The 24738-nt window shown below is 36.3% G+C and overlaps 2 protein-coding genes across 2 annotated transcripts in view; both read right to left on the reverse strand.

Annotated features, from left to right (window-relative positions):
- MTPN (myotrophin) overlaps positions 1 to 23630 on the reverse strand; it is a 60343-nt gene extending 36713 nt beyond the window's left edge. The window contains exon 1 of the mRNA XM_079711672.1: positions 23381 to 23630. Within this exon, the coding sequence (XP_079567798.1) occupies positions 23381 to 23452 (72 nt within the window). The 5' untranslated portion in view covers positions 23453 to 23630. The remainder of the gene's footprint in view (positions 1 to 23380) is intronic.
- LOC307057743 (small integral membrane protein 20-like) lies at positions 10571 to 10774 on the reverse strand (the record flags this gene model as incomplete). The annotated part of the gene is made up of 1 exon (XM_079710985.1): positions 10571 to 10774. The coding sequence occupies one exon, from the start codon at positions 10772 to 10774 to the stop codon at positions 10571 to 10573; it is 204 nt and encodes a 67-aa protein (XP_079567111.1).
- Positions 23631 to 24738: the final 1108 nt, after the last annotated feature.

Genomic DNA, 24738 nt, shown 5'->3' on the forward strand with positions numbered 1-24738 from the left:
CTTCATACTCTGTTACATTAAAATGTAACATATTCTGTATTTATTTATTTAATGTATTTATTCATACTCATAAATACATTAAATGTATTTAATGTAACATACTCTGTTACATTAAAATCCATCCATCTACTTACACTTTGAATAGCTCTTTTATCCATGCAGCATGATTCTGTAATCTCATGCCTTGGTAATTTAGAATATATTGGTTTACTGAGCTATGCAGATCTTCCAAATGTTGACAAATTTCTTTATACAATATCAAAACATCACATTCAATGATATCATTTCAGATCTCACTGGAAAAGCCTTTAAATACTGGGAAGCTGTCAAACTCAAAATGGCAGATATAAATGTTCCAAATTTGAATTTTCTCTTAAAGCTTGAATTTTGTCTTTGGCAATGAAAATTATCAGCTGTTTTCCTTGAACTGACAGTCTCACTAAATTCATTTTCAGGACAATATCTGCCAAATACCCAAGTCTGAATAACTGAATTTATAATTTGTCAGTTGATTTTTTTAATGGTGTTTCATAAAAAAAGCAGCTAGTGCACGCAAGCTGCAACCCCAACGAATGTAGAAGTACTTTATGAACACTTTCCATTTCTTCACACAGAATACTAAAGAAGTGTACTCCACAATCAAGATTTAGTAGAAGTGAATTATTATTAATCTTCATCAAGGGGATATTTTTTAACTACACATGTGTGTAGGTAAAGTTCACAATGACTAGCAGTTACACAGTTTGGTGCCACTGCTTTGATTCACACAGCAGTTTTACTCGCCTTTGCTTTTGCACCATCAGTAAAATTATGATCACAATCAAAAGAGAAAATAAAGTCTTAATAGTATTATGAAAAGAGTTTTGATCTCATGGATCTCTTGAAAAGGTCTCTGGGGCCCCTGGAGATCTACAATACTTTGAGAACTGCTGCTCCAGTGAAACAAAAGAGAGGAATTCAAAATTAGAACACAAGAATGGGGAGTTCTGGCATAAAAGAATTAATAATGAAAAGTAAAATTAAATGAGCCTTTACTTAAGCATATATGATTAAAAAATAAGTCTTGAGAGAGTAGATATACAATTTAACAAGTATAAACAATCACACATATAGAGTAGAAAGTAGGTGAGGAAATAAAAAGCCTACTAGATTGTCAGACACAAGGTCTTATTAAGTGACACACTGACAACTAAATGCTGTACATGGGAGGCTTTTAAATAAATGATGGCATAACCTCCATGAAATACTATGTGGAATTATTCAAAATGAAAATGAAGAGTGGCTTATACTCCTTGAATGCTTATCATGTGCCAGGCACTGTTACAAGTACTTTTCAGGTATTAATTCACTTAATTATCACAAAAGCCTTAGGAAGCTAGTACTACTGTTCTTGTACAAGGAAACTAAGGCACAGAGAAGGTAACTCATACAAGTTCTGTATTGTTGAAATGCGAGATGACCATGCTATTGAGTCAGTAAAGCAGGTACAATCCTGTTTATTTCAAAACTTAGAAAAATATGCTTATACATAATCATAAAATTTCAGAGAATACATACAACAAATTTATCAGTAGTTACCTTTAGAGAAGAGGGTTATGAGGATATTCATACTTTCTTATTTTAGTAGTATTACATTTTTTTAAAATGAGCATGCATTACTTTTTTAATAGATTAAAGCAAGATAGATATTATTGTTTTGAAAAACTAAAATCAAAGGCTACCGCTTAGCAAAATCTAGACCTAAACATTTTTTTTTTCCGATAAATTTAAGTTCTAGTAACTTTTTGGAAGAAAAAGAAGAAAATAAATTCCGATAGCTAAAAAATGCAAAATGAAAGCAAGTTTAAACAAAGTGAATTCAAAGTCTAAAAAGCAGAAAGTTTAAATTGATCAGTTATATCAATAAATGTGAATAGGTTTATCTATCAAAGATAAAGAATGAAACTTGAATTTTGTTAAAATGACAACAAAAAGAAAAGCAAACAAAAATCCAACTAGAAGCTGTTATTGAGCAACACACCTAAGAAACAAAGTAATATGAGAAAATGTGAAAAATATAAAAGAATGGGCAAAAATATATCAGGCACATATATCTAAAAAACTAAGAAGAGGGGCTTCCCTGGTGGCGCAGTGGTTGAGAGTCAGCCGGCCAGTGCAGGGGACACGGGTTTGTGCCCCGGTCCGGGAATATCCCACATGCCGCAGAGCGGCTGGGCCTGTGAGCCATGGCCGCTGAGCCTGTGCTCCGCAACGGGAGAGGCCACAACAGTGAGGCCCGCATACCGCAAAAAACAACAACAACAACAAAAACCCTAAGAAGAGTAATATTAATATATGACAAAGTAGAATTAAAGGCAAAGAAAATTAAAGGGGAAAAAGATGTTCATTTTACATTTTTAAAAATGTAGACGTTAGTCATGAATTTTTATCTGAAGAATATCAAGAAAACGACTGACAAAAATAGTGTTGTACACAACTCAACATTAAAAAAAACCAAAACAAAGAAAAACCCCAACCCAATTAAAAAAGGGGCAGAAGAACCAAACAGACATTTTTCCGAAGAGGAAATGCAGACGGCCAACAGGCACATGAAAAGATGCTAAACATCACTAATCATCAGGGAGATGCAAATCAAAACCACTATGAGAGCACCTCACACCTGTCAGAATGGCTATCATCAAAAAGAATGTAAATAACAAATGCTGGTGAGGATGTGGAAAAAAGGGAACCCTCGTACACTGTTGGTGGGAATGTAAACTGGTGTAGCCACCATGGAAAACAGTATGGAGGTTTCTCAATAAAAACAGAACTACCATATGACCCAGCAATTCCATTCCCGGGTATATATCCAAAAAAACCCAAGTACACTAATTTGAAAAGACACATGTACCCCAATGTTCATAGCAGCACTATTTACAATAGCCAAGACATGTAAACAACCTAAATGTCCATTGACAGATGAATGGATAAAGAAGATGTGGGGTGTATGTATGTGTGTATACACACACACACACACACACACACACACACACACACAACAGAATACTACACAGCCATAAAAAAGACTGAAATTTTGCCATCTGCAGCAACATGGATATACTTGGAGGGCATTATGCTAAGTAAAATAAGTCAGACAGAAAAAGACAAATACTCTATGATATCACGTATATGTGGAATCTAAAAAATACAACAAACTAGTGAATATAACAAAAGAGAAGCACACTTACAGACAAGCACACTTACAGACATAGAGAACAAACTAATGGTTACCAGTGGGAAGAGGGAAGGGGGGAGGGGCAATACAGGGGGAGGGAATTAAGAGGTACAAACTATTATGTGTAAAATAAGCTATAAGGATAACTGTGCAACATGCGGAATATAGCCAATATGTTATAATAACTATACATAGAGTATAACCTTTAAAATTGTGACTCGCTATATTGTACATCTGTAACTTACATAACATTGTACAGCAACTATACTTCAAAAAAAAAAGTCTATCAATCTCCTATAACCATTGCTGAGGAAAGAGAAAGAAAGAATCAACAAAATGAAGTATACATTAAAAAAACAGCATTAGAGTGAGGGACTATCATAATAATCTCAGTCTTTGGCAGGTAAGAATATAGCCAGGCTTGATTAATAATTAAGGAGATTGAATTAATATATATCAAACTCTCGACTCTATGGAAACTACAATTCTATTTCCACTGAATATTAACAAAACTCATTTATAATAGACCAAAGAAAACCTCAATACATTCCCAAGTTTAGGAGCTTATAGAATCCATTCTCTAATCCCAATGCAATAAAACTAAAAATTAGTACCAAAAGCTTTAGCACAAACACAAAACAGAACAAAAAAAACCAAGGGAACAAACAACAAAAATAACACACAAAACAACACACAAGCACACACACACAACCAAACCAACACTTAATGTCCTAAATTACTGATGGAGTAAACAGGAACGCAATACTAGAATTACAGACTATTTTGAAAATAAGGTAAAAATGTTAATTACATTAAAGAATATTACTTATAGACAGAACCAAAACTGTGAAAAACCAAGTGAGCTTTTGTGAGATGGTTAGTTAAATTAAAAGTATGGATTTTTAAAGTCTGCCACAATTCTTTTACTTCACATTAGATTTTGAAAACATTTATAATTCTGCTTAAGTCTTGAAACAACAACAAAAATTTTAAGTACACTAATTGTGATAACTTTTCATATTAGCTGAAAGGTAATGACAATCTTTACAAATCTAAAAGTCCATAAAAAAGTCTGTAATAGAAACACCATTCAATCCATCTTGCTTCCTAAGAAAATTAACCTCAGAACATCTGATTTCAAAGATCTATCCTTCTAGTTTTGTAAAAATCAATGTTAATAAGAGTTCATTAGGGCTTCCCTGGTGGCGCAGTGGTTGAGAGTCCGCCTGCCGATGCAGGGGACACGGGTTCGTGCCCCGGTCCGGGAAGATCCCACATGCCACGGAGCGGCTGGGCCCGTGAGCCATGGCCGCTGGGCCTGCGCATCCAGAGCCTGTGCTCCGCAATGGGAGAGGCCATAACAGTGAGAGGCCCGTGTAATGCAAAAAAAAAAAAAAAAAAAGAGTTCATTAGAGTTCCTAATGCTTGAGAAACCCCCAATATTTATATATATTTATAAATATATATATACGCATACATATATAATATATATCCATCAATATTTCCTTTAGAATAATTGTTCCCAAACCTGACACTGTTCAAAATATATATATCCTTATAAAAATGAACATTCAGAACAGAAGAAAAGAATTAAGAACAATATACAGCAATTTCAGCACTAACTGCAGAAAATCTCCAAGCTAATTAAAAAAAGTCTTAATATTTTGAATCAAAGTCTAGGAGTCAAAGTACTTGCTCAATTCACTTTTCATTTTAAACAAAACTGGCAAACTAATACCTGGCTTTGGTGGTCTTGTGTAGCAATGTGACTGTTTCCTCTTGAATAACAAATTAGGGGGAAAAAATGAGCAACGTTCTGTGCCAAAGGTAAAGAAGTCTTACAAGGACTTAAATTATTATTTAATTATGAAGCTTGAAATGCTGAACCGCTTTTTTACATGATTAAGTCAAATCGGCCTGGCTTCTTTATTTGATCTCCTCGTCCTTTGTCTTACTTACACCTTAGAAGTAGTTAAAAGTATCAAGCAACACAGAACCCCCTAATGCACTGGGTGGCAAGAGTTAAATCCTATAAGGATGTTACTCCCCCCGCCCCTCCCCATTCAGACACCCTATCTGCCACTTTGCTAACGTCAAGAAGGCGGTGAATTGGTTCACTTGGACTCTGCTAATGCCCTCTTTCCTATTCAGACTTTGGATGCTCTTCTTCTCCTGTCATTTAGACTCTAAATTTTACCAATGACTTTCACCTTGACCTGATACTCCTTAATCTGATCTTGATTTTGCCTTCTGGACAGAGAATAGCTTCAAGCTCTTTCTACATAAACTCCTCTTACCCTGGTATACACAGCTCTAGATCTTTCATAAGACCTTGAACCTTTAAAGAGTTTTTCATTTGCTAGTCATTTATTTAGTCATTCCTTCATTCATTCAACAAATATTTATGAGCTCCCACTATGAGCTATACATTATTCTAAGTGGTAGAAATACAGAAGTGAACAAAAAAGGCAAAGTTCATCAGGTCAAGTAATGGCCTGTAAGCTGGTCAGCAAGAGCTGGACTATGGTCACTGTTCTAAGGTTCTAAGTTTCTCTTTTGACAATAGTTTGTGCTAAGTCAAACAAAACTTCAAACTCCATTCCTCCTCTCCCTCCTTAATAAAAAAAAATAATAATACTCATGTTCCTGTAATGGAACAAGAGTGCTCTCTGGAATCTAATAGATCCAGAAATAAATTCTGGCTCTGCCATTTACTAGCTTGGTTACCCTGGGCAAGTTACTTGAATTTCTTCAAGTCTCATTTACCTCATCTGCAAAAACAGTCTTTTATGGTCTTTTTTAAAACAAAATTTTCTGACAAACAAAAAAATGTAGACCAAGCACTCAGTAAACAACCTCACATTAAACAGTGGCCACTGGGATATTGTGATTATTGTTATTTCATAGCACAGTGCAAAAATTAGGACTCTAGTCATAGAAAACAAACTTATGGTTACCAAAGGGGAAGGGGGGTTAGGGATAAATTAGGAGTACGGGATTAACATATTCACACTACCATATATAAAATAAACAACAAGGATTTACTGTATAGCACAAGGAACTATATTCAATATCTTATAATAACCTATAATGGAAAAGAATTGAAAAAAATTTATATATATATATATATATATATATATATATATATATAAACCAAATCGCTTTGCTGTACACCTGAAACTAAAACAACATTGTAAATCAACTATACTTCAATAAAAAAGAAAAAAAAATTAGGTCTCTGGTTTGCTTTATCCGTGTTCTAGGGATATTACTAGTCTAATCACTTATATGGTCCAGAGAGTAAACTTTCTTCTGGTAGGCTGCTGTTACTACTTCATTGCAAGTGCAGCTACTAGAAGTTTAAGGCAAACAAAGGGTAATAGGTTAGGTACACCAGTAAAGAAATTTCAAGGGGCTTTATGATAGGAAGTGTTCTATCTCTGACACCCACAATCCAAATACAGAGTAAATCTGGAAGAGTCTAGTTTACTTAGTATTTCTATATTTTTAGATGTCTAACTCTTCCTTTCACTAGATTTCCCCTAGTTTTTCTCAATCTTTGCCTTCCCCACTCTCCTACATGGCTTTAATATGGAATAAAAACATTTTTAATAGTTTCAGATTTCCTATCCTTAATAGCAACATTTTTAAAATGCATCTCAAAAGTATAGTTTGGTGGAGATAGTTACTATAGATCCAGTACTTCTTACAGGCCTCTACTACACAGGATGAGGTTCATTTGAATAATAAACATTCAGATGGGATAGTGTTCTTTAAAATATTTCTAAATGAAATGGTTATCTGGCTCCTGCAGAGAACTACTATTTTAGGCTTTTCCTACTTTTTTAGGCTTTTCTTCAGGTGAAAAGAAACGAATAATTCTCTTCCTTTGGTCTCTAAAATATGTAGACGTTGCTGCAACTGAGCTCTAAGGCATAAGTACATACTCTACTGTCACAAGAAACCAGTGTCCTCAAAAGCTACTTAGCAAAGAGTAGATTAAATTAGCATATGTGTAACCATTTTGTAGTGCAGCACATAAATTAATACTGGACACCTGATTGTAGAATGTAGCAAAACTATTAAATTTAACAAATTCTATACAATTGAGTCAATGTCCCCAGTAATTCAGTTACAGCTAAGTATTACCTGTCCCCACTTAGAATTCAAAGACTGTAAGACTTGGGTGTTTAGTATTTTTATGATGACAGATCCTTTTGGGAACTGGATGAATGCTATGGACCTTCCTTTCTTACGACCCTCCCTCTGTCCTCCTCCCTCCCCTGCCACTCAAGGTTAAAAGTCCTTACCTTAGGATATTACTTTGCCAAGAAAAATATTACTGCATTGGTGACATTACTGGGTAAAACCAGTACCAGACTTATAAATACCAGTACCAGAGTTGCAGATATTATATGTAACTTTATGATACAGAATATAGATAGATGGCACAACAGAAAGGTAGAAAGTCTGAGTATAAAATAAAATCAGCTTGCTCTTAGTCTACATAGTTTCTACAAAGTTAACAGTAAAGTTCTGTCACACCAAATGCATCGAACTCTCAATGTTATAAATATGAACTCATTTCAAAGTAATGAATAATGATACCCATAACAAATAATCATTTAATGAGCATCTCTTTAATAAATGTAATATATGAAGATAGAGTTTCATAAAGCACTTTAAATGTTTTAAACAATAGGTTCTTATTACTAGTTAAAAATCCATACTAGGCTGATCCTGACCAAAGTGATCACTTTCTAATATCCAACAGATCAGTCACCTCAGGTATGTTCCCAACTGAGGGTTATTTTCACTGACAAAATTACTATGAGTGGTAGTAATTTTGACACACTTCAATGGTTGTGATGGCTGAGAATCTGGCCAAAAAGAAAAAAAATGTTTGCAGTAAAAAACAAACAAAACACATATACCTTGTTTAAGGATGAGAACTACAAAATAAAACAAAGTCCTGTGTTTTTAACATCATTTTACAAATAATTATGTATCTCTGTCTCTGGGACTCTTAACCTAGGACTATTCAAGGTTCTGAAAGTATGTATTCAAATTATAGGTTCATTTTCATTAATTTACTTATTAGCAGCATCATACAGAACTAACAGAAGGCAAAGATATAAAATGCGCACCAGAAAACATATTAAGTGCAAATGTGTAAGTCGTTATAAGTATTTTTAATCCATAGAAGTGTTAAGCATCTATCTTTCTAACAAAAAAAGTTTTAAAATGGAAGCCTGCAATAATTAAAGTCCCAACTCTTATGGTATGTTACCATATATACCATCTATACATCTATCTGGAACTTTCAAGTTTTTCTTCTTTCAAAATGACTACTTCAGGCATTTAAATTAGTTTTATATAGTTGACTTACTTATTAAAAGCACACTTTTCTTCTTTGAAAGGTTTAAAAGCAATTTGACATTTTCTAATTGAAAATAGTGAAGTATTAAAATTTTTACTGGTGGTATAAAATTACAATTTTAACAAAATATATATTTCTATACGAAGAAAGACTACCAAAATTAAGAAAATCCATCCAAAACATTATAGCAGTATCTCAATGTGGAAAAAGATTAATATGATCAAAAAGTAGCTTCATTTTCAACAAACTAATTCATGGCTCCATAATTGGAATAAATTCCTAAAAATATTATGTAGCCTGGGAAATCCCTTGTACTCTGTTCCAATGGTTTATATTCTTAAAGGCTGTATCTGTAAATAATCCCATGATAAGAAGAGAGAGGGAGAAAGGGAGGAAAGGACGGGGCCAGAGAGAAGAAAGGGAAGAGAAAGAAAAATTCAGTCCCTAAAATTTTAGGCATGATCTCTGTAGAAATCTGCTCAGTGGGAAGGGGCTTATATATTTTCTTAAGATTGTTTTTTTTGTCGCCATCATACGTGAATGACAACTTAAATATATTTCTTCATATCTTTTATTCCTGACAGAACTGCTTATTTCACTGTTTTCCAGTACCATCATAGAAAATAATCTAAAGGTAAGATGATTTTTTTTAACCCCTTGGAAATTAATGTTATTATTTTGCCCAGAAGCTTACAGACTAAAAAAAAAAAAATTCATAGTTAATCATTTTAGCCAGCATGTATCTTGCTCTTCATTTGGGTTTATTAATTTTGAATAGAAGTGTAGGGACCGTCTGTTTCCAATCTGGGGTCTTTTTTCTGAAAACTTGTATTTCTATTTATCAGTTCAAACTTGTATGTTCTTCCCTATCTTCTGCTGGTTTGATCTCAATGTTTTATCTTCTGTAATACTTAATCTTGATTTTTTTTCCATCTAGTATTTCACATGTAGTTCTGAAACATTTCATTGCAAATGATGTGGAAAGAATACTCTTCTAGAACGAATCAGATCAAATCCAATCCTTCCACTCATTAGTTGTAGGATTGCAGGCAAGTTACTTAATTTCCATTTCCCTAACTATAAAATGGAGATAAGGCCTACCTGGGTAGATGTAAGGATTAAATTTCATACATATCTGTACGTATATTTATTTATTACGTGGGACCATACCTGGCATAGAGTGAGTACTCAAAGGGAAGGCATTCTGTTCTCGTTATCTTCCATTTTGAATGTGATGTTCTATAGCGTTCATTCTCCTCTATATTGCAACCAAATATGACTTCTTGGCTCTTACAGCAGTCTATTCTTTTTATACAGTTGTATGTTTTCTTTTTTTTTTGGAAGTAAAAAGAAATCATTTTAATATACATATTTTCACTGTTAATTCAACATGATTTCTACTAGGCATGCATACCCATTTAGTTTGATTTGCTTCATAGTTATTTATTTTTCAAAATGCAGCAACCCTCCCAATGAGACAGTTGAGTTGAACTCTTTATTCTTGAAAAGTACAATGTACCTTGTCCTCAAAGAGTTTTATCAACTTTAACATTTTCAGAGAGCCCTATGAGGCTGCTCGATATGGTGGTTTTTTGCTGAAACTTATTTGGAAGATGGCAAAACAGACTAGGATCTTCCCAAGTCTACTGGTTGCTTGTACTCATATCACAGCTCAGGTGGGTAAGAGGTAGAGATTGAATAATAAGCAGATCACCTCCAAATGCAGCTGGGTGAGAAAGCTTCACTTTTAGAAAGGAAACCAAATCATGAAAACCTTCGTAATGGTGTGATTTGTTTCAGGGTTCTTTTGATACTGAAGAAGGGAATTAATCCTGGTGCACACTACTCTTCTTTACAGCCTTCTAGAGTTTTCTTCTCCAGACATCGTTCTTTAGCCAGGTGATTTATTGTATTTGCTGCAGAACTGAAAGCATGAAGACTGTCTACTTTCATAATCAGAGGTGGTGATAGCCTTTTCATTTCCTGCCAGATGGATCCGACCACACTTTTAACCCTGGTGGCTGCACGTCTTCTTGGACAATACCAGCTCGATTTATGGCTTGTTCCTTCTGGTATTCCTCCAGCCGCATTAGGGGCCAGAAGTAGATGGGGTAGAAGACGGCGCCGATCAGGGAGATGAAGCCGCCGAAAATGAGCGCGGTGTGCAGGTTCGAGGTCATGGCTCCAGCTGGTGGCCACCCTGACCCGCCGAGCAGCCCTCACTCTCGGAAACCCGGATCCCGCCGGCGGTATCGTGACCCCGCTCGGAAGAGTCAGTTATATGTTTTCTTAACACGTTTGTATAGTTGTTGCTTTCTAAGTTCTTTTCATATGTCACGTATTAAATAGGGAAGTAATTTATTGAGAACCCATACAACTATCTATCTTATTTGTTGTTTGTCCTGTACACCCTTTTATCTGAAACTACCAAAGAAAACTCATCCTCAGAAGAGTTATTGAATACACTGGCCAGCACTGTAGGTCTCAAATGATATTTGATGAATGAACTGTGAATGAACCAGTGAGAACTGTGCTAACTAGCCTTCGCTTTCACTCCTAGAGTTAGAAATCAAGCCAGGTCACGCAACTGGCACTAGGGCTGGAAAGAGAAGAATTCTGGCATGTTTTTGGTGATGGATGACCTTTGATAGCTGAGAAGATTTTGTAAAATTCCCTTTCACAGGTTAAAGATCTAGTTTCTCTGTGCATGTTTATAAGTAATGATTCCTAATTTTCAGAATAATTTTAGGCCTCTTGCCTAAAGGTTCAAATTTACTGTAGAAACACTATACTTTTTCTTTTAAAGAATTTCATTCAGCCTGTCTTCTCTCTTCCCCCTATCTGTACATGGCTTTCCGTGCCTTGCTTTTCCTTACAGTTCAATACCTTTAAACCATAAAGATCATATTTTTGGAGAGGCTGATCCCCAAAATAAGTTTTATATTTGATCATATATTTTAATTATTTTAGATTTCAAAAACTCAAGGGGAAAGAAATGAAACTTAGTTTATCGGACAACCTGGTTTTTGCAACTTCAATGTTATGCAGGAGTGAGCAAACTATGACCAGTGGGGCCAAACCTCATCTGCTGCCTATTTTTGAAAATAAAGTTTTACTGGAACACAGACATGCTCATTTGTTTACATAACATCTATGGCTGCTTTTTAACAACAGCAGAGATGAACAGTTGTGATAGAGACTGTATGGCTTACAAAGTCCAAGCCGTAAGAGAGCCTTGATGTCTCTAAGCCTCCTCTTAGGAAAGGGTCTAAATAAAAACAACACAAATAGCAAATATTTACTACACAGTTACAATATCTTAGGCACTGCTTTGTTAAATTTTACTCTTTTAAATCTCTTTTAAAAATTGGGTAAAATTTTTGCATAAAATTTATGGCTAAAACATGTGCATTCGGTACTACTGTAATCCCTATTTTCAGATGAGAAAGCTGAGGGTTTTTTTTTTTAATTTATTTATTTTTGGCTGCATTGGGTCTTCATTGCTGTGCGCGGGCTTTCTCTAGTTGCGGCGAGCGGGGGCTCCTCTTCGTTGCAGGGCATGGGCTTCTCATTGTGGTGGCTTCTCCTGTCGTGGAGCACAGGCTCTAGGCACGCGGGCTTCAGTAGTTGTGGCACACAGGCTCAGTAGCTGTGGCTCACAGGCTCTAGAGTGCAGGCTCAGCAGTTGTGGCTCGCAGGCTCTAGAGTGCAGGCTCAGTAGTTGTGCACACGGGCTTAGTTGCTCTGCAGCATATGGGATCTTCCCAGATCAGGGATCAAACCCATGTCCCCTGCATTGGCAGGTGGATTCTTAACTACTGCATCACCAGGGAAGTCTTCTTTTTTTTTTTTTTTAACAATTTAAGTTATATTGGGATTAAATGACAATTTAAGGCAATTATTAATATATAGTAAATAAAATGGAAACATTTACATTTAAGACATTTATAGATTTTAGTATTTTCCTCAGTGAGTAACAGTATTTTCACATGTCTTTATTCAAAGCACTTTTCATATATGTAATCTTATTTTTTTTTAATTGAAGTATAAATGACCTACAACACTATGTTAATTCCAGGTGCACATCACAGTGATTTGATATTTCTATACATTTCAAAATGATCACCATAATAGTTACCATGTGTCACCATACAAAGTTATTACAATATTATTAACTATATTTCCCACACTGTACATTTCATTCCTGTGACTCATTTATTTTGTAACTGGAAGTTTGTAACTCTTAATGTCCTATTTCACTCACCCCTCCCATTCTCCTCCCCTCTGGCAACCACCTGTTCATTCTCTGTATCTATGCATCCATTTCTGTTTTGTTATGTTTGTTCACTTATTTTGGTTTTTAGATTCCACATATACGTGAAAATCATACAGTATTTGTCTTTCTCTGACTTACTTCATTTATCATAATACCCTTGATGGCCATCCATGTAGCAAATGACAAGATTTCATTCTTTTTTATGGATGAGTAATATTCCACTGTATATACATATACCACATCTTTATCCATTCATCTACTGATGGACATTTAGGTTGCTTCCATATCTTGGCTACTGTAAATACTGCTGCAATGAAATAAAGAATTTAAAAATTCTTAACTGAAATTCTAAAATGATGGCCACAAGTGGGAGTTTGTGTTATATTTATACAACTGCTATTGCTATTACTGTATTTTACAACTATTACAGTAGTGTGGAAAAAGTGAACAGAGTAAGTTTGAAAACTGAGCTATTTTTAAGTGAGGAAATGCAGGAATATCATTTACATTAAGAACATCTGTTTTAAAGAGGTATGTGGTAAAACAACTTTGAAAACAACAAAGCAAGGAAGGGTTAATTCCTAGAGATATGGCTTCAACTCAAATTTAACTAAACTATATAGGTGGATAAGAGACAATGTGATAAAGATTGGGAATACAAAGATACCTTATAAAAAATTCATAGCTCAACAGGGGACAGGCAGGTAAAAATTAATATGGGGTTCTTAACTGCAAGCAACAGAAACCAATTCATACTGATCAACAGAAATGTAATGCATTAAACAGGTATTAAAAGTAGCTCTCAGAATTGCTGGGAAATTTGAAGAACCACACTCAGTAAATGGGCAGGAACTAGCGAGAAGGCTTAAAGGCAAGAAATAAAAATCAAAATCTGTGACATGAACCACCTGAGTACAGAAGAGATGTCATGATGGGCACATCACTACTTCTCCTTTTGGAAACTGGGTGCTTTATTGCTGCCACTACATCTTTTACTGTGCCCACACAGGCTCCAGATAAAAGCATCCAATTAGCCATGTTTGGGTTATGGGCCAATTTTCTAAAGTTTGGGAACGAGAAAGCAATTTATTTGTCCTTTTTTGCTTTTGTGTAGTGGGAGCCAGGGCTTGCACTTCACCAAGATTCATACTATATAGCAGGGAACTCCTCAAACACAGGAAGGGGCTTCAAAGGCTGGGAAGCCCCACCCCCAAGAAAACAACCCCCCCTCTACAAACACTGTATCTTAAATCAAGATTTGCAGAAATATTTTGAGGGGGAGTCTCTGTGTGCTCAAATACCTATTCAAATACTTAAATAATAACAAGTGATATACTCCTATACATTCGCCTTTGTTTTTTTAACCAGTCATTAAGACAAAACTCTTTTTGAACATTCAAAACTTAAAGACATATTTCACAGAGCAAGATTTGAGTTTCTTAAGCCACTCAGTTTTTCAAACTCAAGTCCAGGGACTTGTCAGTCAAGTCAGGAGCCCATAGCTCTCAAGTTTAAGAAACTCTACACTAAAACATAATATAATAAGAAAGCTCTATATTAGATACCATGTTGGCATAAACGAGGGATTAACTACAGTCAGGGAATGCTATGCAGAACAAAAACTTTAAAATAACCAGAAATTTACCAAGCAAATGGGGTGGGGCAAAAAAAGAATACTCCAATAGAGGTAACAGCTAGTATAAAGCACTTCATTAGAAAACACTGTAGTGTAGTGAAAAAGGCACCTGTTCAGGTCAGGAAAAGTGAATTAAACTCCTAATCCTAATTAGCAGTATAGTATAATCTGGGTCAAGCCCTTTAACATCTAATTTTTCCTCATCTACAAAATAAGGGAGATGGACTAGATGATCTTTAAGTAGTTTTGTTTCTAAACAAATTTCTGGTTATTATTATTAATCACAATGGTTAACATTTATTGGCACTCATCATATGGCAGGGAAAATAGTATACAGTTTACATATATTAGGTAGGTATCATTATCCCCATTTTCCCCAATTGAGGAAACTCAAGTTCTGAGCAGTTAGCTAACTCATTCAAAGTGATCCAGTTAGTAAGAGAGCCACAGCTGGAGGATTTAATTGCAAAGCCAATACATTCAATCATAGTTAAACCAATCACAAAACTCCAAATTCCCTAAGGACAGGGAATTTGCTACTATGGCTTTTATTATGCTATGGGTAATATGTTTATTATCTACCTTTTTCTGATATCTAAATTTTTCAGAGAGCCAAGAATTTAGACCCAAGTATCAAAATATTCATTACTTTATATGGTCAAATAGAAATCTTTCCAAAATATATCATACACATCTCTGTTTAAATAAGAGAAAAGTAGATCAAATTTTAACTTTTCTTGAAGCTCAAGGTTACATTTATACATATTATTGTATGGGTCTGTGGAACTTTAAGGTAATTTCATTTTCTTGGGTCAGCTTATGTTTTTGTTTCTTCTCTCACTGCTTTCATTAATCACAGGTCCTCTATACCCTTATAATGGTTTCTGGACTAAAAAAATAAATCAAGTTGCAAAAAAATTACTTTCAGCCGTACTTCCCATTACAAGATGGCTTTTGACATAGTACCATAAAGTAATTCTTAATTATCAATTCAGCTGTGATTTGATGACCTAAGCACAACTTTACTGTTTCAAATACTGTGACACAGAATATTGCCATACTGTACCATATACTCCTATCTTAAGATACTTCATAAAGAATTAAAATCTAAAGCATCATGTCTTCACATGCTGCCAGCGAGCCAGAAAAAAAAACAAAAAAGTTTAATGTTTATGAAGTCATATGGGTTAAATGTGAGGTAGGTTCCAAAAATGCTCCTTGTTTCCCTGAAATGATAGAAAAAAGGAAAAATCCTTATAGGAACCCTCCTGCAAAAATTCTAAAGAGAATATAAGAGAGAAAGTGGCACTATCCCATACTAAAACATATTATGAAATTACCGTTAAAACATTTTATTAGTATGGATAGAAAAAGAGCAAGAAATCCAAACACATGTTGGAATTTTCTTTATGATAAATAGTTCAGATTAGTAGGTAAAGAGGAATTACAATAAATGTAGAAACTGTTTAAAAAATACACAAACTATATTCTTATTTCATGCCTTACTTCAAAATAAGTAACAGAACGATCAAATGCCTAAAATGCAAAAAAATGAAAAACAGAAGTTCTGGAAGAAAAACCAAATTTATTCATAATCTGATAGAGGAGAATAAACAGGTCTCTTTAAATAGGACACAAAATCCAAGTCACAAAAGGGGGAAAAAGGGATATATTTAACCACATAAAGACTGTCGTAAAACAACAACCAAAAAAATGAAGCCAAGAAACAAACTGGAAAAAATATTTGCAAAATATATGATAAAAAAACTAACTGTCTGGACTTCCCCGGTGGCACAGTGGTTAAGAATCTGCCTGCCAATGCAGTGGATACAGATTTGAGCTCTGGTCAGGGAAGATACCACATGCCATGGAGCAACTAAGCCTGTGCACCACAACTACTGAGCCTGAACTCTAGAGCCTGCGAGCCAAACTACTGAGCCTACATGCCGCAACTACTGAAGCCCGTGCTCCTAGAGCCCATGCTCCGCAAGAAGAGAACCCACCACAATGAGAAGCATGCACACCGCAATGAAGAGTAGCCCCCGCTTCCCGCAACTAGAGAAAGCCCACACACAGCAACAAAGACCCAACGCAGCCATAAATAAATAAACAAACAAACCCAAAAAACTAACTTCCTTAATTTATAAAGGGCTCATACAAATCAATAAAAAACAGACCAATTACCTACTAGAAAAATGAACAAAAGATATAAACAAGGAATCTGAGGAAATGAATACAAACGCTAATAAAGTTCTGATGTTTGATTTCCTCATTAAAGAAAGGCAAATCACCTATTCAAATGGCAAAAATGCAATGTCTTAGGGAATGATCAGTCTCAAGTGCTACTGATGTGTGTCTAAGTTGATAAAATTCATCAGGAGGGTCATCCAGATATGGCCTGAGAAGCTGTCAAGGATATGTACAAAGGTAATCATGATAACATACGCTGGAAAAAGATGTTTATCATGGAGCATTAGTTAAATAAATTATGGTATATCCATTAAATGGAGGTATGCACCATTTAAAAAGGCAGGGGGATGAATAAAATTTCAATGTAGAATCTAAAATAAACTATTAAGGAATTTAAAAAAGCAAAGTGCAGAAGTATGTATAGAATTTTTTTTAAGTGGGGAAATGGATGAGTAAGCAGGTTTTCCGATGTTTCTCTGGAATTAATTATGTGAACCTGTTAAGAATGGCTAACTTTGTTCACAGGGACTGGGGCAGAGAGCCACAGGTCTTGCATTTCCTAATCTGTTCCCGAGTTAATGTCACTTTTTAAAGTTAATAGGAATTATCTACAGAGTAGAATTGTGGGCCAATTTTTGCCTTTTTAAAATAATTTTCTGTCTTAAAAATACCTAATAAAATCTATATTTTAAATTAAAAAAACCACCTGGGTAGGGATAATGGGCAATGGGACCCTTTGTTGCACTTTATCAAAACAGCTTTATCTCTTAAATAATAAGGATATATCATTTTAAAATTTAAATCAGCTTTAATTTATTACACTTTAAATTGTTTGCCCTAGTTTGATAATGTTTAAAATCTCAAAGCAAAACATTACATATGGACATCTGAGTGAAAACTTGTCTTCCAATGTTAAAAAGATCTTGCATTATTTTAAATTCAAAGTAAAAGACTAATAGTAAAGTATCTATACTAAACTTTCTGTATCTACTGAGGGCACCTTCTTATACAAGCTGACCTATTGGCTTTCTGACTGGGTCACAAGCCCTGCTGCAGAAAGGGCATAAGACAGTGGCAAATTTTTATAAAAAAGAACCTGATAATTTAAAAAAGAAGCAAACAAACAAAAAGAAACAACAAAAAAGGAAAATGCATAAAACTGATGCATGCAAGATAGTGTGAATCAGGACCTCTTTTCAATTGCTTATTTTATTAGGAAAGTGAAAAGTGATCCCAATAAGTCATGCAATTTCTAAAGATTAGAGCTGATACTTTTCTCTCAGGTTCAAGAGATCACTTTCTCTCACAAGGTGAACAATTGTTGCTTTTCAAACGTACCAGAGTGTCAAAGGCAGGTGTAATTAGATTGGGGGCTGGAGAGGGAAAGGAAACCACAGAGAAAGGGAAGTTAGAGGCCTGATGTATAGTATTTCACAGTAAGTGAAACAGAAGCACATGTAAACAAGAGAGTATATATATCAGACCTACTGTAGATTCTAAGGTACTACTTATCAATATAACTCACAAGCATTCACCTCTAAGAGAGTTGGATCCTCAAAACTAATCACAAAGCTCACCTCTAAGTAGTCTCAATAGATAATTACCATCCCGCTGTGATTATTTTTAATACTTACTCAGTAATACAGTACTCCCTGAGTTACCTAGCATTATTGAGAAATGAAAGTCAATGGTATGCTGACATAAATAGCAAGGAGCTTTGAAGTCAGAGAGACTAAGTTCAAATCTCAGCTTCATTACTCAAGAGCTTTATGACCTTGGGCAAGTTATTTAATCTTTGCCTCTATTTCTTCATCTCTAAAATCTCTAAAATTGGGTTAACAATATTAACTATGTTCATGGGTGGATGTGATAAATAAATGAAATTATACCTGTACATGGCATCACAGTACTCAAATATATAAAATTTTAAGAACATACCTTTTGAAAAAAGTGCCATTTGTTTAATTTAAACCATTCTGAATAGAAGCCTCAATACTTCAGTTAACTTTTGTTTCTTCTTAAGGCAAACAGACACAATTTAACTTTTCCTGTACTGTACAGGATCGTAATTATTAATACAAATTATAAGATTACGCATGCCTACACTTACAAAAAAGTTTCCACAAGCTTTCAATCAATTAATCAGTTTCATTACAGACACTTTGAGAAAGACAGCACCTGACAAGACTTAAAGTTTATAGAGATGTCTCCATGCTAATTATTTCCAAATGTAACAATTTTACAATTAAACAGTTAAAAAATTTAAAAACTAGCCCTTTTACTATGTCCTTATTCACAGAGATAACTTGTGTTGCCTCTTGCAAGTCCCTTTCTCATTTTCTTAATGTGCTCATACTAAGCAACTGTGAGCTAAGAAGCCAGATAACCATTTCAAGGCAGACTGATCTGGTGAAAAATATATGGGCTGTAGATTCAGACAGCTCTGGGTTTAAATCCCAGTTGTGCTACTTATTTTGTGACCTTGTTAAATTACTTAACTTCTCTAAGCTTCAATTTCCTCATCTTCAAAATGGGAATACTATTACCTATTTTGAAAGGCTGTGGTAAAAGGCAAATGAAAATTTACGTAAAAATCTTACAGAATGCTTTCTAGTACCTGGCAATATAAGTCATCCTGTCAATGGTAATTATTATTATATAACTAATGCAAGATGTTGAAACTATAGTGAAGTTAAGAATAAAAAGAATTTCTTACTTGGAACATATGCTTTTAATGTGTGAAATTCCTTGGCACTATATTGGAGACACAAAGATGAAAAAGGATATAGCATCTATCCTCCAGAGGCTCACAGCCTTTAATTAAAGACAGACATATAAACAAAATCACAGCAATTTGATAAGTGAAACAGTAAAAGCAGCAGCACTCCATTTGAAGTCAAAATGCTTCTCTGGAAGAGATGATATTTAAGCTAAGAGGAAAAATAGCTCACCAGGTTGGGAGTTAGGGACTGAGGTGAGCTGACTTGGTCAAGGAGGATGCAAGAGCACATGTGAAGATACACAAATAAGAAAAAGCCTAGCAAGGTCTGGAGCAGAGAGCGTGTAGAGAGAGTTTAAAAAGGCAAGCACAGGCCAGATTTTCACGATCTAGTACGCCAAACCAAGGAGGAGTTGGCCCTTTTTAAAAATAAATAATGGGGAATCACAGAAGTATAAGGGCAGTGAAGAAGATTGGCTGAAAAAGATAAGATGCTCAGATTCGTATTAGAGAGAGATCCCTCCAGCTGAGATGTTTAAGTTGACCAGGAAAGAGGGGGAAACTACAGTCAAGGAAAATACAGTCCAGAAGGTTAAGCAGCAGCAACTAATCTAAAGTGATGATAAGAATGTAGAGTAAGGAATGGATGAGAGAGGCTAAGAAAGGGAGTCTTGATAACACTCAGAAATTTGGGAAAATTCCCCAATTTCTAGTTTGGGCAAATGATTGGGTCATGATGTCATTAGTCAAAATGGGGACAAGAGAAATAGAAACAATTTTTGAGAAGAAAATGTGAGCTCAATTTGGAATTTATCTGAATGGCACTATCCATTAGGCAGTCCGGAGCTCAAGTGAGGGCCGAATTAACTCCAATGGGAGAAATTAACATAAAGGCAGAAATGGAAGGCAAAAATAAGGCACCAAGAGGAATCATACAGATTGAAAATGGGTGAATATCTACTATTACTGCTCATGAATATCTTACTTTGTGTCTTTCTCTTGTTTTCCAATTGGACAAACTGCTTATGAAAGTGAGATGTTACTTTTACTTTGCATGCTACTTTAAAAGCATGAACGCTTTTCCACATAGGTCTGCTGAATATAAACATTTGAGTTTTCTGAGCATTGCGTCCAAATTCTTCACTATTATGCCAGGCTTAGCAAAGTGCTGGGGGCCTGAAAGGTGCCCAAGAAAAATGGATGAATTAAGTAAATATGGTCTTTTGGTCGGTCAAGAAACCAATTTGTTTCAGATATTGTTTTAATGATACAGATGAACATTTAATATGGAGTAATCTAAGTTTTTCTTTATATGCTTCTTTTTCCATTTAGGAACATACAATTTTCAATGGTTTTGGAACTCTGAACTTATTTTTCAGAATTCAAGAAGTTACCCCAAACCAACAATTTATGCCTATCCATACTCCAGATTTCTGTATAGAAGTCAGAAGCAGATAGGAAAATACGACTATTGTTTTTTAAAATATTAATTTTAAAAAAGGGAAATACTAAAATGCTTCACCCACAGGTCCATTCTTAAATGTTAGCAATGTGAGAGATATTCACAGGAGTACTCAGAAGAGTATTTTAAAGATTCTCACCCCTTAGAAGGAAAACTAGACAAGCCCAAATGTTTCTTTACGTACTTTCTTTGTACACACTCAGATAAATGCACATTACATAAACTTAGAGAATAATAATGTGTGCATAAATTGCTGGATGAAAAAGGTAAATCAGTGAATAAGCAGGGAAGATAGAGGCTGAGCAGAAGAAACCATGTTAGGAGGAGGTGAAATGTGAAAAGGCACAATAAGGGAGCTCAGTCAGAAAAAAATGGAGTGCTAGTTTTTGGTTGTTTTGTTTTTTATTATTTTTCATTAACAAGGCAAAAGATATTTGAAGAGACTCAAGTTACCCAATAAAAACTAAGAAAGGAAAAAGCTCAATGGTCTGTTCAAAGAATTACTTTAGAGTCAAACCTTTTTGGATAAACCAGTTCTTAATACTTTCTTTTACTTTGCTTTGACTGTCTATCCTTCCCTCTCATGCACATCTTTTTTGTTAAAGAGAGTAAGCAGTATGGTAGTAATAGGGAAAAAATCAAAATCAAACTGAATAAAATGACCCAATTTAAAAACTAACTGAAAATAAATTAATCCATTGGTATTGGCACATATTTTTACAAAAATGTTTTAGTGTGATTGAAAACTATGCATAATCTGCCTGGATGTGGACCTTGGGAATGTCCTGCTAGAAATCTTGATATCATAAATTTTCACAATTACAGTTTAGATTGTGAGAGACTGCATGGAGAAGTTAAGGAGTCTAAGTTTGGGAGTCAGCAGTTTAGTTCTGCCTTCGTTTGTTCTCTCTATAACTTTGGATTTTTTTTTCTCTTAAGTACCCTGCATCTCAGTAATCTTATCTGTAAAATGGGACTAATAAAAGGACTTACTTTACAAGACTCACAAGGATGATACTAAATAATATAACAGGAAGACACTACATAAACTTATTTTTATAGCTGCAAGCTCAGTACTTAAGAACTTTTCATATCTCAAGAATATCAAATAACCTAGGTTCCACCATTAACAGAAAAACAAAAGCCCACTCACTTCCAGAGTACTTCAGTGTCCCACCACTGGAACCATACCATGGATTGAAGTGTTCCAAGTAATTTCCTTCCTTTAATCTTAAGGGAAACATCCGAAAAGTCCGATTTCAGACTACGCGAAAAGTCTAAATTGTAATGGTACTAAACAGAGTAAAAACTATCAGTAGCTTGCCTTGCACAATCCTGTAAGTTTTAAGAAACTCTGCTTCTGGTTACTTGTTTCTAACAGAACTCTGAAGCAAAAACATAGCAACATACCAGTGGTCATATCCTTTGAAGAACTAAAATCTGGATTGGCTTCTTACACTTTTAGAAGGTGAGCAAGATGCCCTCCCTGATCATGTCATAAAGCTATACTTTTTAGAAGCAAGATGTGCTCCATGCTTAGGTAATAAAGTCATACTTTTGTTTTGGAAGATTTCTTTTTAGATCATCACCATATTAAAATCACATGTAAGTTCTCTCCTAATTACACAAGGCACAATTTCAGGGTCCAAAGGCAGGCCAGCTTGGAATTTTAAGTTTACCACTTGATCACAACGTGGATTCACATCTGGGTTTAGGTTTGAGATTAGCTTTCTTCATCATGATTTTACCCCCAAGAGTACTGTGACTAAACTGCCTTACTATTTATTACACATGTAAGCATTTCTGATGGAATCAAGGGAAAAGAGTAACCAAAGTTCACACGCTTGTTTGAAAACTGCTCAGATAACTTAAAGCCGCCCAGATGCTAAATGACAACCTCACCACTGGAAGCAAAGAAGTTATTTGTTTTAGCGGGGCAGAGGGAAAAGGCCACACCCAAAGCTAAGACTTCACAGTGAAGTGATACCAAGTTTCAGAATTTTAACTATTGCTATTTTCGGTACTCTTTTTCACGGTCAATGAATACTTTAAATTCATAACAGGCCCAAAGTTAAAGAAAACATTCCTCTGATCCTAATCACTTGTTACTTCATTCAGTAGTGGGCAGGTCCAAGATGGAGAATTACCTCGTCCAGAAAAAGATTTAAGTGTAACTCTGGCGTACAAGAGGGCCGAACTCAAATCATCAGGGCCCATAAGTGACTCTAAAAGAGCGAGTCACCACTCTCCCCTCCCCCAAGAGGTCGGGAAGGCAAGAGCCTGTGTCACCACGGCAGTTACCTGACACACAACGCGACCGCGTTGTGTGGACCCATCTTTCAGTTTGGACGCTCCCTGCCTCCCGGCTCTCTCGGTGCCGCCTCCATCCGGGAGGTCTCCCCCACCCCCGCCCCCGCCCCCGCCAGCCCAGCTCCCAGCAGCTTCCTCAGCCTCCCCTCCATCCCACCTCCGTGCTCTCGCGACTCCACTCATCCCCACGTACCTTGGCCACATAGTCTTTCACCTCATCCAGGTCTCCGTTTTTCAGGGCCCACATGAACTCCTTGTCGCACATCACTGCAGCGGGGCGGGCCGGCTAGCCGGGTAGAAAACGAGGAGGCGGTGGCAGCAGCAAGCGGATACCGCCGGGCGAGCGGGAGACAGGGCCGCGCGGAGCCGGAGCGAAGAGAAGGCGGGGTAGGCTGGCAGGCGAGCGAGGGAGTTGGCCGCGGCGACCGTTGGGGCGGGAGAAAGAAAGTTTTTGCGGCCACCGGGCCCAGCAGAGAAGGTTCCGCCTGACCGAAGAGAAGCTGGAGCGCTTGCACTTCCGGTTCACTCCCCGCTAGGGCCCTCCCCCAACTTCCTCTTCCTCTTCCCCTCGGCGGAACGCCCCGCTCGGGACCCGCCCCGACGGCCCGCGGCCGAGCGCCCCGCGTGCGCAGGCGCAGTGGCTGGGACGGCTGGCGAAGATTGGTGGGGGAGGAGTGGGCGGGTCAGGGAGGCCAAACTAGGGGGTCGGAGGTCAGGAAGGGCAGAAAGCGTGTGGCGGGAGATTTAGGGTATTCCAGAGGGGATCAGGACGTTTCTGCGCCCCATAAACGGGAAAAACTTAAAAGAAACCCACAGCCTTGGAGGGCATGTTGCTCACCTTCATAGTGTTCAGTAGGAATGTTTGATTTGAATTCCTTGCCTTCTCTTTTCTTTCCCTCCTTTTCTTTCTCTTTCCCTCGCTTCCTTGCTCCTTCCCTTCCTTCTTCTACTGTCAAGCATCCTTTAGGCTCCTACTGCATGTCAGACTCTACTAGGCACAGAGGCTATAGTGAAAAAGATGGCATAAACCAATTCTTACCCTCAAGGAACGCTTCCATACTTACGACAACAATGTGAATTCAGTGTGCCAATACTACGTGTAATGTTCTGTGGAGGGAAAAACTCTACTCATCTCCCCGACCAGCAAATGATGTCCAGAGACTAGGAATTCAGTTTGATGCCGTAGGGCAGAGCAAACTTAACTGACCGGTACAATTTGTGTTTTAAAAATTTTTTTTGTTCGTTTGTTTTTAATGCTTTGAAGCTTCAGGACCGTTCTAGTGAAACCGGTTCTACTCTTCCTAGAGTTTGGCTGTAATACCCTGGGGCACAGCCACCAAGTGAATTGTGCCTCAACCCAAATGACCCAGGCGTGCACACATGAACATAGAGAGAGCCAATAAAAATGCTTATTGGAACTATTATATGTATAGTCCATTATTTATGACCCACTAAACGGATAAATGATAAACCAAACTACTTTACTAGGCTTGCCATATAGAATAGGGGTTCAGAACACAGACTGGAACCAGAATGCTTAGTTTTGAATAC

Source organism: Hyperoodon ampullatus, assembly GCF_949752795.1.
Source record: "Hyperoodon ampullatus genome assembly, chromosome: 9".
Taxonomy (NCBI): domain Eukaryota; kingdom Metazoa; phylum Chordata; class Mammalia; order Artiodactyla; family Ziphiidae; genus Hyperoodon; species Hyperoodon ampullatus.